We start from the raw sequence: 14,605 nt of genomic DNA, 5'->3' as shown, positions 1-14,605 counted from the left end.
GAGACGCACCTGCTGATGAACATCGTGAAACGTGTACTCCTCTTCTTTCGCCGAGGCCGATTAAAGCTAAATACCTTTCCATGATCAAGTCTTGATTAAAATCAGCCAATCAAAGGCTACAAGAAGCTACATTTGTTTTGTAAAGAAAGGCTTGTACCATACATAAGGGTGGTTCTACCCGAGCCTTTTGGGGCCCTGTACGAAATGACCTTCAAAGTTAACAGGATTGTTTTCTGGAACCAGTTGTTGAAGCTTTCCGTCATTCCTTTTGTTTAAATTCCCGTAAAAACAGAACATAGGAAAATCCTGCAAATTCAAGTGGCATTTTTGCATGACAAGTGCTTCCGGAAAATCTGTAAAATTGTCTTTTTTGGAATACTTTTAAAATCCAAAAAGTTGAAATAAATCACAACGTCACCAGACATGTTTGAAGTTAATTTTTGTTCCAATTCGACCAAATCAATATTCAATCTAATTAAAGTAGATGTTGCGAGATTGGTCGGCGTCCACAATGTACTCCATATGATGATGATGATGATGATGATGATGATGATGATGATGATGATGATGATGATGATGATGATGATGATGATGATGATGATGATGATGATGATGATGATGATGATGATGATGATGATGATGATGATGATGATGATGATGATGATGATGATGATGATGATGATGACGATGACGACAAGTGGTTGCGTTTGGTGTTTTTAGTATTTCATATCGTTATTTTGCAGTGCTTAAGTTTGGTTTAGAAGCGCATGGCCTCGTCATAATCACAGCGAGCCGAGAGTAATCGTGAGGCTGGTTTTTCTTAGCGTGGATTTCGATTCGTCCAGGTAACAAAAGGTGGGGCCAGGCAGGATAGACTGGAGGTATGCACACTCACCTCTCAGCTGTCCAGCATGGGTTTAAATAACGGCCTAGGTATAAAGTGTCATCCTGGTGTTTCGCATACTGGGTGAGGCATCAATGTGTGTGACGTCCCTCGGATGGATGTTAAATGGGAATCCCATCTGCCGGTATTAGTTGGTAGATGTTAAAAGATCCCACAGTGTCATTTACGAAGCAAAGAAAGGTAATGAAAAAAATGATTGGAAAATGAGTCACAAGAGAACGAGTCTATCAAGGAACAAAGAGAACAGAGGAGGATTATAAATGGTATGAGAAATGTTTGATATGCTTCTTATCGGGAATGGTTTCGACGGAGGCTAATCTTTACTGTGGTCGAATGCGTGCACAAATGCACACCTAAGGATTGTTGTTGATAAGTTTCAGGAACGGATAGGTACTTTGCATGAGGCAACGGAGTGTGAATAATTATGAAAGAAAAGTTGGTTATGTTTGTGGATGGAGACTGCAGAGGATGTTTGCAGTAGCAGGGATTGGGCAAGTGCAGATTGGTGGCGAGGGTGACAATTTCTAGCTGTATTGGAAATCAAACCCACACGAGACAGCTCAAAGGTGAACCTGCTACCTCTGTGCTCTCCTGCCAGTCCCCCAATGTGCCTAATCACTCGAAAAGGTTCTATTAGGCACTAGGATAGAACGGTATTGGATCCTGGTGACTTCCAACTCTGATTTTTAAAAACTTTGCTCAGTTTGACTAACATTGCCGTTCAGAGGTTTTCACGTAGTCTCGATTCCAATGTATGCCACCATACCCTCCTCTTCCCATATCTCCTCCCCCCTTCCCCACCTGTTTTTTTCTATTGGGGAGGGGGGGGGATCAAATATCAAAATAGTTATATCAAAATAAAATTTTCTTGTGTCAATCCTGGTGATAGACAAATTCTACTAAATCCCAAAGCCAAATCTTGTTGTGAAAAAGTCTAGTTGAAGTTGGGTTTCAATAAAAAGGGTCCCTAGCATTGGATATTTGTGACATCTTGGTAACCTGAAGATGTTAACCGAATATATCCATAATTGCAGTGTCTATTGTCCAGGCTGAGCTGGAAAGGTATTTTTGCTTGATTGCATTATGACCTACAGATCAATTTGGGCCTGCTGCTGCTCATCCTGCTGGAGCTTTTGTCTGCCCTACACCTACTTCTGATAACATGGGCTTCCCAGGCCTGTTCCTCTCTGCAGCTGGTGCACAAGGTAATGGTAGCAGAGTTAGGTACCCATTGCACCATTTGTATCTGCCATTACTGACCCATAAAATGACACCTAGCTGCAATAGTTTTGCAAAATAGAATTCTGCCCTTCAATGGTGAAATCAATCACTCAGGGAATAACTGACATCAATGAAAGCCATTTTCTCGGAAGTAGATGTTGTTAAATTATGAGTGCAATTCAGCTGCTCTTTTGGCATGAAATTTACAGGATTTTGTTTTCTGACCTTTAGACTTCACCCAAAAACAAAGCACGTGGACCTGAAACGTTCCCAAGGCGCATCACACGTCTTTGTGCGGTGAGAACTGGCAGTTGACATTCCGAAGCAGTGCATCCTTGATCACAAGCCTCCCAATAAAACGGACCCACTATTAACGGCAATGAGAAGCAACATCGGACAGCTGGCTGGTCAGGCTAGGATAAAAGAGAAAGAGTGCATGGTGGGATAGTAAAAGAACTGACAGAAGTTGAGTAATTTGACAATGGGTAGAGGTATAATGTAATAAAAGTGGATTTGGAAAAAGTTATGTTGGAATGGGTCGAGCAGAATGAAAGAGGAGAACAATGGGTTTGCTAAAACAATGGGTAGATGGATAATGGAGTCATCTAGGTTTAAGAAAGAATACCAGAAATAATACTTAAGAAAGAAACCGGTGGATGAAAATTGGTGGAGTAACAGTGGCTAAAGGGTTGGGTTTGACCTTGGGGATGTGTTAAGGACTACCATGAGGTGTATTTGCAGGCACTGCAGTTGGTCGGTGGAATACTCACACTTTTTGGTGGAATGGCTGCACTAACACTCCAGCCATGGTCTTCAAACTCTGTTGCATTGCAGTCGTGCCTGTGGGCCCTCATTGCTGTATGTGAGGATTGGGACATTGGTTTATTTCTGGGATTCTGTGGGAAAATCCCCCCCCCCCCAAAAAAAACAGTTCATCAATGCTTTATATTCACACAATTTCAAATGAAACAGCAGAACAATTTGTTCATGCAAGTGATGCAGTTTTCAAGCGTTTCGTCGATTTACACAGATCATGGATAAATAGCTTTGGACTATCCAAGATCAGATGCCTTTCAAATAAGAAAGGTCCATTTTTTTTACTGTGTTTGATTAATTATTGTGGATTTTGGAACAAAATTCTCAATGAAAAAAATTACAAATTCGAATGTTTCGAATTAAAAAAATTACAAATTCGAATTCGAAAAATTACAAATTAAAAATTACAAGGAGTGTTCCATTATAAAATTCACAAAACTCATCCAAATACTTTTATTTTTATACCTTGTCGAGGCTCGTATGAGAGCTAACACACAACGCACAGCAAGGGGGGCATGAGTGGGAGGGACAAAACAGTGGGGAACAGCGACATTAGGGGATCTGTGGAAGGGAGAGGGATGGGGTGGGGAACATGGGGAATACAATATGGACATTACAGGGACTTTCAGGAAGGAAAGCAGGGAATTTGAAGGAGGTGGACTTGGGGTGGATTAACGGGGATAGAAAAGATCGAGGATTTGGATGGGGGAAGACAAGAGATGGTGATGAACAGCTGTTTTGAAGGCCTGGAGGGAAGAATGGGATTGAACAGAGTGAGGGAGTTTGTTCCAAAGGTGGGGAAAAGAGGGATGAAAGAGTGAAGGTGAGCAGCGATTCGTGATTTTGATAGTTTTACCAGAAGGGGGTCGTTGGCAGACCTTGAGCACCCTGCAGAAATATGGTGCGGACAAATCGCAGACAGAGCAAGGGGGGGTGGGGGCGAGACCGGAGAGGAGACGGTAGAAGACAGAAAGACCACCGACCTGCCTGCGGTGAGAGAGTGAGAGGCCCAACGACTCAGCCTCATCGCAGGAGATACCAATGATCCGAAATGTCTTGGTTTCCACAGCGTGAAGCCGAGAAAGGTGAGAGGCAGGAGCACCAGTCCAGAGGGGAGAGCAGGCCTCCATCAGGCTGTGGACGAAAGCTTTGTATGTGGTCAGGAGCTCAGGTGGGCAAAGGAAGGACTTTGCACGGCGGAGGATTCCCAGTCGATGACTGGCTTTGGAGGCCAGGTTGGAAATGTGGCTTTCCCAGGAAATATCATGGCAGATAGTGAGACCCAGAAGCTTGAAAGAAAGGACTTCTTCCAGAGCATTGTTGAGAAAGTGGATGGGGGTGCTTTCCAAATGGTCCTTTCGGAGAGACATAGTTAGAGTGTGAGATTTACCAGGATTGAAAGACATATTCCACGTGTTGGATCAGTTTGTGATTTTACCCAGATCTGCAGTGAGCCAAGAAGCTGCTGCTTGCCGGTCTGAGGGATGACAGTTGGTACGGCAGAGGGTGGAGTCATCAGCAAAGAGATGAAGAGGATTTTTCCAGAGAGTTGGAGAGATCATTGATGAAAATACTTGAGGGTTCAAGTGATGAAATCCAATTGTAATTGAACAATGGGCCAAATTTGCAGAAATCCTTATGACATTTGTTAGATTTCCTCAAAAATTAGATTTCCCATCCTTCCATATCAGACCCAACAGCTCCTGGACTCTGTGTCTTTTGTACCTGAGAAGGTAAGGAGGTTCTTTTTCAACCCTCGCCTCTGACTCCTGGACCGGACTGCATCAGTGTCCTAATAATCTGCTCTGCTACTCTTGCACATCCCCTTCTCTGCCCTTTTCACCCTATCATTTACCCGAGGTCATCTACCATCTGCTTGGAAGTCAGTCAACATCACCACATTACATAAACATGGTGAAAAAAACCCATCCTCTCAGCTACAGATCAATTAGGTTACTTGGAATCCCCAGCAAGTTCATGGAATCTGTCGTCGCAGTTGATATGAAATCATTCCGTTTCTCCAACAACTTCATCTTAGATCACCAATTTGCTCTCAGATCAGGTCACTCCACCTTGAACATGCTGCTTCTACTCACCCAACAATGGATGGAGGCCCTCATTGTCAGACATGAGATCAAGGCCATCTCTCTTGACATATCCTGTGATTTTGATAAAGTCTGGCATCCCACCTTGCTCTCCAAACTCTCTGCCCAAGGCTAACTCCACACATGGCTTACTGACTTCTACTTTTGTAGCCAATGTGTGGCTCTCAACGGAATCCTTTCATCTCCTCTCTCTGTCAAGGCTGGATTGCCCCACGGCATTGTTACAGGCCAGTCCGATTCCTAATCGTCATCACCAATCTGAGTTTGGAAAATCCTCTTTATGTATTTGATGATTACTCCACCCGAGGCAGGCAGCAGCCTCTTCACTCTCTTTCAGAACTTGACAAAACCACAAGCTGGTCAACACTTGTAATATGTCTTACAATCTTGACAAGTCTCACACCTTCACCCTCTTTCTCTCTCTCTCTCTGAAAGAACCATCTGGCAAACTTTCTCATCCACTTTTTAAACAATCCTCTTGAAGAAGTTCAGTCATTCAAACTCCAATAATCAGCCACAATCTTTCTTGGGCAAACCACATGTCAAATTTGTCCTCCGAAGCCAGTCACCGACTGGGCATCCTCTGTCGTACAAAGTGCTTCCTTGGCACACCTGAACTCCTATCCACCGACGAGGCCTTTATCCGCAGCTTGATGGCAGACTGCTCTCCCCTATTGGCTGGTTCCCCTGCCTCACAGCTTGCTTAGCTTGACACCATGGAAACCAAGGCCTTCAAGATTATTGGAATCTCCCGCGATGAAGCCGAGTCTATAGGCCTATCACTTCGTCATCACAGACAGGAGTAGGTGATAAATGGGGTTTCTGGGATGCCCATTCAAATGAATGGGGGAAAAGGGAAAAAAACTTTCTGACCAAGCCCCAAAAGCTCAAAATAGGAGACTGATTTTCTCCCCACCTCTCCCCTTCCCTCCCATACAAGCAAATGTAAAATTGAGACTATGAAAGATTGAGACTTACTGATAAAAGCACTTCTTCCCTTTTGTATTTTCATTCCACTCAAAGAGCGAACCAACGAATATTTGCCCATGTTCTACTTTAGGGAATAACTAATTTTCTTATAACATTCATTTCCATCTAGTATATTCATAAATAATAACTTGGAACTTGGTTCTTGGTATAAGTGTCTTTGTTGAGCAGAAATGAAATGATAAACATCTCTTCATGCTCTTATTTTTCATGGTCTTTTCAAATTCAACATTATCTGTTATTTTATGTAAGTTTTTATCAAAATAATTTAAAGCAAGCTGTTTCATTTTCGTGTTAAAATGAGTCAGTCTGGAGTCAGCCAAGTTTCCTCACCCAAACCAAGCCAAAAAAATTCCGGTCATTTCCTATGTGGGACACACCCTGAAAACCCCATTGTTGTGTAGTCTCCCATTATGTTATCAACAGGAGGCTATTTAAACCAACTTGTGTGCCGAGTGTGTTTTGTTTAGAGAATGGATTGTGTGGATAATTTCTCCGACCTTGCGGATCAATCGTTTTCACAAGATGACAGGTGAGATCCTTAACTCAATTCATTATTTGTTGTTTAATACAGAATTAAATCACTATACAGCCAATAATTAGTCTTTTTCTAACAGGTTGTCCCCAATAAGAACATTGTTGATAACTGATTGAGAACAGGAGGCCTTTGAATTACATGATGAGTGGCTAAAAATGAATGACTTCCTTGAAGACATTCGATCGTTCAGAAGAGAATTGAATGACATTTTCTTGGCTGGAAAGAAGTTCTCTCACGTCCTCTGACCTTGAATGAGTCGAGTCAAAGGTGAGAAATCATCCCTCTGTCTCTCTGTGCGTGTGTGTATATATATATATATATATATATATATATATATATATATATATATATATATATATATATATATATATATGTATGTATATGTATATGTGTGTGTATGTGTGTATGTGTGTATGTGTGTATGTGTGTGTGTGTGTGTGTGTGTGTGTGTGTGTGTGTGTGTGTGTGTGTGTGTGTGTGTGTGTGTGTGTGTGTGTGTGTGTGTGTGTGTGTGTGTGTGTGTGTGTGTGTGTGTGTGCGTGTGTGTGTGCGCGCGCGCGCGCGCCTCTGTCTTTGACTCATTATTATTTCAGTTTAAACACCTGTCTGGATGAACCAAACACACAACTTCATCTTCTGGAGGAATCTGACACGATACTCTATCTTCTGGAGGTAAATGTTATATTTATTATTTTATTAATATCATATTATAATCATCTTTGTATACCCTAATTGTTCTTCACTCTTTGTTTTGAACAGAATATGTTGATCGAGTTTCAAAACCAAAACAAACCATCAGACTGCTGCGAAAGAAGATTTCGTTCAATGTTATTACTTTTGTTTCATTATAAATGCTTTCCTTATAATAATCTGATTTTGAATTACAAGAAAAGAATAAAGGAGATGTAAAGGGAGGGTTGGAGGAGGGTTAGGGTTGGGGGGTAGGTGCGCTCCCTCAATGACCCACCACCCCCCTCATCCCTCTCCCTCCCCTCACTGTGTGTGTTGGGAAGGGAAAAGTTCTTTCACCCTGTTCTTTCATAAGGAGAGCAATTTTGGAAGATATTTGAGAAATCTCATATGCTCCAGATGAAACTGTTATCGTTTTGTATCCACTTCCCAGATTATAACTAAACTTGTCATTTTTCTAGGTGATAATAAACAAGGTATTATAAGTTTCCATGGACAATAAAGACGCCTCATAATCTTTTGTTGCGTCAAGTTGCAGTGGGTATGGGAATGAAGATGTGTGGTCGCTTGTTGTGAAATTAAAACTCAGGATTGTGCTTCTCATCTTATTTAATATGGGATAAAATGTCTTTGTATTGACATTTATTACTTATTTTTATGTTCATCAACTGGTCTGAAATGGCTGATGCTTCATTAAAATAATTATTTCCAGCCTTCTTACGACCTTACGACCAACAGCAATAACAGCCTATTAACTAATTGTGATGGGTCATTTGGAAGAAAACTAACACCTGAACCAAGCCTACTTAAAGCCTGAATAATGTGTTTCTCCTTCTCATTCTTCCTACTTTTACCAGATAGACTAACCCTATAATTAAGAGAGTCCAGCAGATCAATATATACTATATCATCCTTATTTTTCATATCCAATGGTTTATCAAAATGCTTTGATCCATCCCTCACAGCTGAACCTTGTTTTCCATCTTTTGTGAGAAGAAACATTAATGTAATTGTTTATAAAATACAAAATATATCTTTTAATATCTCATCTTGTTTCACAACAATATATTTATATTTTTCAGTCGTGTGCTTCATATAATCCCCAAATTACTTTTTACGACATAATGTAGAACAATTGTCTCTCCAAAAATTGTTTACATCTATTGAATTTAACTTGAATAAAATAAAATTATTAGCATTGTTTCCTATTAAACGACGAGGGAGTTGAAAGTATGATTGACTAAGATAAATACAATTACAAGAAGAATGTCTCCCTCTTGTGTAGTAGCTATCTATTACCGTTTGGTTTCTCTCATTAACACAATCATCAAAGATAACGAGGTTCTTTTTTGATTTATCCAAATCTTGGGGAGAAGGTATATCATCCATATTATCACTAAGAATACAAGTTATCAGCTTTGATTTCTTATGATATCTCTGTGTATCACAGAATAGTTGTATTATATCTTCAATGTTGTAATCATTTAGTTTGTTTTGAAGTTTAAATAAACCGATTATATCTTCTTTTTGAAGACCAGCATTAAAACCTTGTGAGAGTAGTTGATACTCAGGTTGAAAACTCGACTTTGTGAAAATTATTAAATTATCATAATCTAAAAAGTTGAGAGTAAGGAGCATCTTTAAAAGTAAGCAGGTTTTTCCACACCCGCTTGAACCAACTATGAGACATCTTAAAGAATTTGGTAGATTTTTATGGTTGTTAAATTTTATCTTATTTTCCCAAATGGGTAAAAAAATCATTCATTTCTATATTTGGAAAACAGGTTATTTAATTTTTTATTCAGGTTTAATTTCAAGATAATCCATTATTTTATTTAGACAATATCTTGTGTTGATATTTTCCTGAAAATGACAATCGTTAATAATATAAATCATCAATCCACAAAACATGGTCGTCATTTGTTTAGTCTCTTCTCTTGTAAGAAAAGGTGTATCATCACCCTCATACTTTACATTCATTTCTCGAATCAATCTTGTAAAGTAATTCATTTTTGGTGTAAATCTCAAAGAATTATATTCCTTTTTATATTTTTTATTATCATGAATTAGAAGATAATCACAGAACATACATTGTTTATAGGCTTTTGACTCTGTGTTTAATCCCTGTCTTTCACACGCAGGACAATTCTCGAATTTGTCATGTGGAGAATCAGGAAATTCGAGAGGCTCAAAATCTAGTAAACTATTCATATTTATAAAGTAAAACTTGACTTCAAATAAAATTCATCTTCAGTATCATCTTCGGTACTTTCATTGGTGCTTTCACAATCTATAAAACTACTTTCATAACTATCGTTTGAACACAAACTCTCGGTATCATAACTGTCTTCTGTTCCAACAGATATACTATCATCACTCTCATAATTAAAATCGTCAAAATCTTCAGTTGAATAATGACTCATTTAATTAGTAGAAAAAAAAACATTCCCATCTATATAGAAATACTTTTTTTCATTAACAGATTCAACTACTACATTTTTTATATTAAAGGTAATTTTAAAATGATCCTTAACTACTGTTGAACGAAATGTCATTTCACCTGATATATTAACATGCTTTATTTCATCAGGATTTACATCTTTCAGGTTGTTGAAAAAAATACAAATTTCTCCTTGCATATTAAAGATGGTCTTATATTTTCTTTCTAAAGCTTCATCCATGAGGTTTTTCTTTTTTGATACTTTTTCGTGCTTCATTGCTTTTTCTAGTTTTGAATATATTGCCAGAAGGGGAGGAGAAACTTTTGTTGGAGCTACTTTAATTAATGTTCTTCCAGATAAACTAAAAGCCCTTCCGCTGAAGGAAATTGAAGAACTCATATGATTCACCATAATTGTTTTTATCCAATAGTTGTTATATTTATCTTTATTCAATTTTACATCCTCGACATATTTCTCAGAAGCTTTTACAAATGAAGAGATTGATTGAAAGTTGCCTTTTGTTTCTTGATACATTGTAATTATTAAGTGAAAAAAGTTGGAGGATAAAATGGTTTTAAGCACAGATTCACATATAAATTAAACGGAATTTTCATCAAGAAAATTTTATTTTAAGCAAAGTTTTGTTATATTAATATGGTGAATACAACGTACTGCAATGTTTGTAATCATGAATATAAATGTTAGAAAAAACACCTTCAAACCAACAAACACACATTCAATCTTTTCAGACAAATATCTCCACTTGACCAAGAAACAAAACATTGTATAGATGTGATAATGATACTCTTAAAAAAAAATTATAATAAACACCTTCAATCACGCAAACACAAGAACAATGAAGAAAGGGAAGGTGCCACTAAATTCTCCATTGAAAACACTGATGGGTCATTTAAAGGACATATAAAAATAAGATTGTTTCGCTTTCAAGACCATGGACCATCTTCAATCATGGAAGCTGTTGATATGGTTAAACAAATCATTGAAACTATAATTAATAACACATTAAGTGAAATGAAAACTTTTAAGTTTTATATGGGAGTAAAATTGAATATGGTAAGAAAAGGTGATGAAACTACTCCCTATATGAGGACACACCCTCACTTTATCTCATCATTTCAAGATTTTGTAAGATGTGATGTTTACGATGAACTCCAGAGACAAGAACAAGATGTTGATAACACTGTAGTCAGTCGTGGATTTGCTTTTCCAAAAATAATCTTTTTAGATATACACATCTTAAAATCAGATCCTCTTCAAGCTTCTTATATTGATTTACCAAAATAAATAAAACTTAAGAAAGTGGTTGTTAATATTCAAAACAAAGATAATAAATGTTTTCTATGGTCTGTTCTTGCTCACTTACATCCTCCACAATGGAAACCTGAAAGGGTTGAACATTATAAGAAATACGAGAATACATTAAATGCTAAAGATTTAAAGATTCCAATGTCATTGAGAGATATTGCTAAATTTGAGAAAATGAATAATCTATCTGTTAATGTATATGGATTAAGGGATACAAACAAAGTTCAGATATTAAAAATTTCAAACAACTACAAAAATGATGAAACACACATTGACCTTCTCAACTTTACTTCAAAGGAAAAATCACATTATGCTTTCATCAAAAAATTATCAAGATTAACCAAATCACAACTATACAAGAGAAAATGTAAAACGTATCCTTGTAAGAGATGTCTCAACTCCTTTCACACAAAAGAACGATTAAATCAACATTCAAAATATTGTAGGAATCATAAATCAACCATAATCAATTTACCAAAAGCAGGTTCAAACATATCATTCAAAGATTTTAACAAATCTTTAAAACATCCATTTGTGATATATGCTGATTTTAAAAGTATCCTTGAAAAGATAGATACTGTTTCTCCAAATCCAAATAAATCATACACAAATAAATATCAAAAACGTACTCCTTGTGGTTTCTCTTATTATATCAAATCATCTGTTGGTGATGAATACAAGTTAGAACTTTTTAGAGGTTTAGATTTCTCAGAGGAGTTTGTAATACAATTGGAAAAGACTGTATAAGACTAAGATAAATAATGGTTAAAACCTAAAAACTAATGTCATTAACAAAGGGAGAGAAAAAGGAATTTAGAAAGAACAGCATCTGTCATATTTGTCAGGATAAAATTGAGGGAGAGGTCAAAGTTCAGGATCATTGTTATCTTACTGGAAAATATAGAGGTCCAGCTCATTCCCATTGTAATCTTAATTACAAGCCCCCAAACTCTATTCCTGCATTTCTTCACAACAATGCTCACTATGACACATCTATTTATAAATGAACTTTCAAAGACATCTGGAGATATTTCTGACATTCCTAACACAGATCAAAAATACATCTCATTCACAAAATCAATTCATACATCCCCCATAACCCATATCAGATTTCTTGACACATATAAGTTTATGGCAAGTCCATTATCTAACTTAGCATCAAATATTAAAAACTTACCGAATCTGAAATCACATTTCTCAAATCAAGAAGAGATTGATCTCTTATCACAAAAGGGAATATATCCATATGACTACATGGATTCATTTGAGAAGTTTAAACAAACACAACTTCCTTCAAGGGAAAATTTCTATCACAAGTTGACTAAAACTCATATTTCTGATAGAGATTATACACAAGCTAAAAAGGTTTGAGAGACGTTTAATATAAAGAATCTTGGAGAATATCATGATTTGTATCTTAAAACTGATGTATTGGTATTGGCTGATGTGTTTGAAACTTTTAGAACAGTCTGTCATAATAAAAATTCTAATGGATTCGACCCCGCTCACTATTACACAGCCCCAGGTTTGGCTTGGAGTGCTATGTTAAACATGACAAAACAGAATTTGGAATTAATCAGTGATATAGGTATGCTTTTAATGATAGAGAAGGCTAAAAGAGGAGGAATATTTCAAGTATGTGCCAAGAGATATGCGAAAGCAAATAACAAATATCTTCCTGATTATAATAAGAGGACAACTCTTACCTGATGTATTATGATGCTCACAATTTGTAATGGTGGGCTATGTCTCAATCTTTACCTTATGGAAAACTTAAATGGGTTTAAGAAAAACATTATGAAAAAGTTTTACAAGACATTGTTGTCTCCTCTCAAAAAGAATTGGATGAAGCTGAAGTTGGATATTATTTCGAGGTTGACTTAAAATATCCAGAAGAACTTCAAAACAAACAAAGACCAACCTTATGCCCCTGATAAAGAAAGTCCAAAAAACAGAATGGTTAAGTGATTACCAACAGTCATTTAATATAAAAGGTAAATCTCCAGAAAAACTACTTACTACATTAAATGATGAAGAAAGTTATGTTTTGCATCAAAGGAACTTGAGACAATATTTATCTGCTGCATTGAGAGTGAGGAAAATTCATAGGATTTTGAAATTTAAACAGTCATTGGTTAAAGAAGTATATTGATTTTAATACAAAAAGGAGAACAGAAGCAAAAACAGATTTTGAGAATGCCTTTTATAAATTAATGAATAATTCTGTATTTGGAAAGATTATGGAAAATGTTAGGAATCGACAAAACAAAAGACTTGCTACATCTTGGAAACAGGCTTCAAAGTTAATTAATAGACCAAGTTTTCAGCGAGTGGAGGTGTTTTCAGAGAACTTTTGTGCTATTCATTTGAAAAAAGAGAGTCTTGAAATGGATAAACCTATTTATGTAGGAACAACAATTATTGACTTGTCAAAGTCGTTAATGTATGACTATTACTCTAATAATTTAAAATCAAAGTATAAGGACAATGTGTCATTGTTATATATGGATACAGATAGTTTTATATCAGAAATTAAGACAAGTGATTTATATGAGGATATGATTGATAATATTGATATATATGTTACAAGTAATTATAAGTCAGGTGATGTGTTGTTTTCATCAAAGAATAAAAAGGTTCTTGGTAAGTTTAAAGATGAATTGTGTGGGAAAGTCATGAGTGAATTTATAGGATTTGGATCAAAGTCTTATGCTTTTACAAATATTGATAATAATAGCATGGAAAGGTGTGATAAGAAGCTAAAGGGAATAAAGAAAAATATAATCAAGGAAACAATAAACTTTAAATATTATTACAACTGTTTAACCTTAAAGAAGGAAGAGTTCAGAAAAATGAATACAATAAGAAGTTATAAACATCAATTATATACAGAAGAGATAAATAAGAAAGCATTAGGAGCTTTTGATGATAAAATATATATATTTTAGAGAATGAAATCATTAGTCTCCCTTATGGTTATAAGTATAAGTGTTAAGATATTGGGTTGAGAATTTTAACAGGCGACCGCCGTCTTTTTACTGATTTATAAATGACAGAACCAAGCAATAACCAAACCAATAATCAGCCTTGGTATTTAAATGGGAAACATAAAGAATGTGAGAAATATCAAATAAGTCTTATTGAAGAAATAACTGGGGTAAAAGTAGATAAAACAAATAAGCGGATACATTTAATTACAAATAGGTTGGAGGATGTAAAGAAAAAAAAAATAATATCCTTGAATGGACTGAAAACTTTGATGGTTATCAATTGAACAATGGAAAAACAATTTACTACAATCTCAAAATGATATGTTGCTCAGGAGGTGGTCAAATAAGAGCATTAAGAGAAGTTTATCATTTCATTTCTTTTCAACAAATACACTTATACCAAAAACCAAGTTCCAAGTTATTCTTTGTGAATATACACGATGGAAATGAATGTTATAAGAAAATGAAGTTATTCCCTAAAGTAGAACATGGGCAAATATTCGTTGGTTCACTCTTTGAGTGGAATGAAAATATAAAAGGACTGTGATTATGTTGGGGGGAAGAAGTGCTTTAATCAGTAAGTCTCA

At 36.3% G+C, this 14,605-nt stretch overlaps 1 protein-coding gene across 3 annotated transcripts in view; it reads left to right on the top strand.

Annotated features, from left to right (window-relative positions):
* The window catches only part of MLC1 (modulator of VRAC current 1), a 52,140-nt gene that overhangs the window by 25,856 nt on the left and 11,679 nt on the right, over positions 1-14,605 (top strand). For 2 of the 3 annotated variants that reach the window (XM_085894629.1, XM_085894628.1), the window contains exons 5-7: positions 1,999-2,109; positions 2,357-2,422; positions 2,867-2,983. In XM_085894629.1, coding sequence (XP_085750755.1) covers positions 1,999-2,109; positions 2,357-2,422; positions 2,867-2,983 — 294 coding nt within the window. The remainder of the gene's footprint in view (positions 1-1,998; positions 2,110-2,356; positions 2,423-2,866; positions 2,984-14,605) is intronic. The other variant, XM_085894630.1, reaches the window with a different exon arrangement.

The sequence above is a fragment of the Eptatretus burgeri genome, chromosome 9, assembly GCF_056783735.1.
Source record: "Eptatretus burgeri isolate ZD-2024b chromosome 9, Ebu_testis_v1, whole genome shotgun sequence".
Lineage (NCBI taxonomy): Eukaryota > Metazoa > Chordata > Myxini > Myxiniformes > Myxinidae > Eptatretus > Eptatretus burgeri.
This window is presented reverse-complemented; position numbering and strand designations above follow the sequence as displayed.